Raw genomic sequence first — 849 nt, forward strand, 5'->3', positions numbered from 1 at the left:
GCCCCCGCGAGGTCTTCCCCGCGGCCCCGGCCGGCCCGTCCCGAGCTGCCGCGGCGGCGGGTGCGGACGCTGGAGTGCGGGCAGGGAGCGGTGCGGGCCGCCCGCTTCAACGGTGGGGGGCACGGGGACCGGGGGGGCGGGAACGGGAACCCCATCCCGGGGGGGTAACGGGGATCCGGTCCCCATCCTGGGGGAGGGGGGAGCAGGGACCCGCACCCCATCCCGGGGACCCCCAACTCCTTGATCTCATCCCGGGGGGGGGTAACGGGGACCCCCACCCCATCCCGGGACCCCCAACTCTTTGATCCCATCCCGGGAGGGGGTAACAGGGACCCCCATCCCATCCCGGGGACCCCCAACTCCTTCATCCCATCCCGGGGGGGGGTAACGGGGACCCCCAACTCCTTGATCCCATCCCGGGGGGGGGGAGCAGGGACCCGCACCCCATCCCGGGGACCCCCAACTCCTTGATCCCATCCCGGGGGGGGGAGCAGGGACCCACACCCCATCCTGGGGACCCCCAACTCCTTCATCCCATTTGAGAGGGGGGAAACGGGGATCCAGTCCCCATCCCGGGGGAGGAAGGGGGGGGCACACTCCCAGCCCCCATCCCGAGGGGATAACGGGAAAATGCTCCCCATCCCGGGGGGGTGAGGGGGGGAATTAAGCCCTGGGGACCCCCAATTCCTTGATCCCTCCCTGGGGGGAGGAAGGGGGGGGGCACTCCCAGTCCCCATCCCAGGGGGAGGAACTGGGTTCTCTTCCCCAGGGGGTGTGTGGGAGATTAATTGGGGCCCCCAGCTCTAGGGAGGGGGTGTCAATGTGGGGTGCTGGGGGGGTCACCTGGGC

General features: G+C 71.5%; 2 protein-coding genes across 2 annotated transcripts in view; one reads left to right on the forward strand and one right to left on the reverse strand.

Annotated features, from left to right (window-relative positions):
• WDR83OS (WD repeat domain 83 opposite strand) overlaps nt 1-155 on the reverse strand; it is a 1856-nt gene extending 1701 nt beyond the window's left edge. The window contains exon 1 of the mRNA XM_014958015.1: nt 47-155. Within this exon, the coding sequence (XP_014813501.1) occupies nt 47-155 (109 nt within the window). The remainder of the gene's footprint in view (nt 1-46) is intronic.
• A 665-nt stretch (nt 156-820) lies between these two features.
• WDR83 (WD repeat domain 83) overlaps nt 821-849 on the forward strand; it is a 1398-nt gene continuing 1369 nt past the window's right edge. The window contains exon 1 of the mRNA XM_014958017.1: nt 821-847. Coding sequence (XP_014813503.1) covers nt 821-847 — 27 coding nt within the window. The remainder of the gene's footprint in view (nt 848-849) is intronic.

This window comes from Calidris pugnax, unplaced genomic scaffold (genome assembly GCF_001431845.1).
Source record: "Calidris pugnax isolate Ruff unplaced genomic scaffold, ASM143184v1 scaffold399, whole genome shotgun sequence".
NCBI classification, from domain to species: Eukaryota; Metazoa; Chordata; class Aves; order Charadriiformes; family Scolopacidae; genus Calidris; species Calidris pugnax.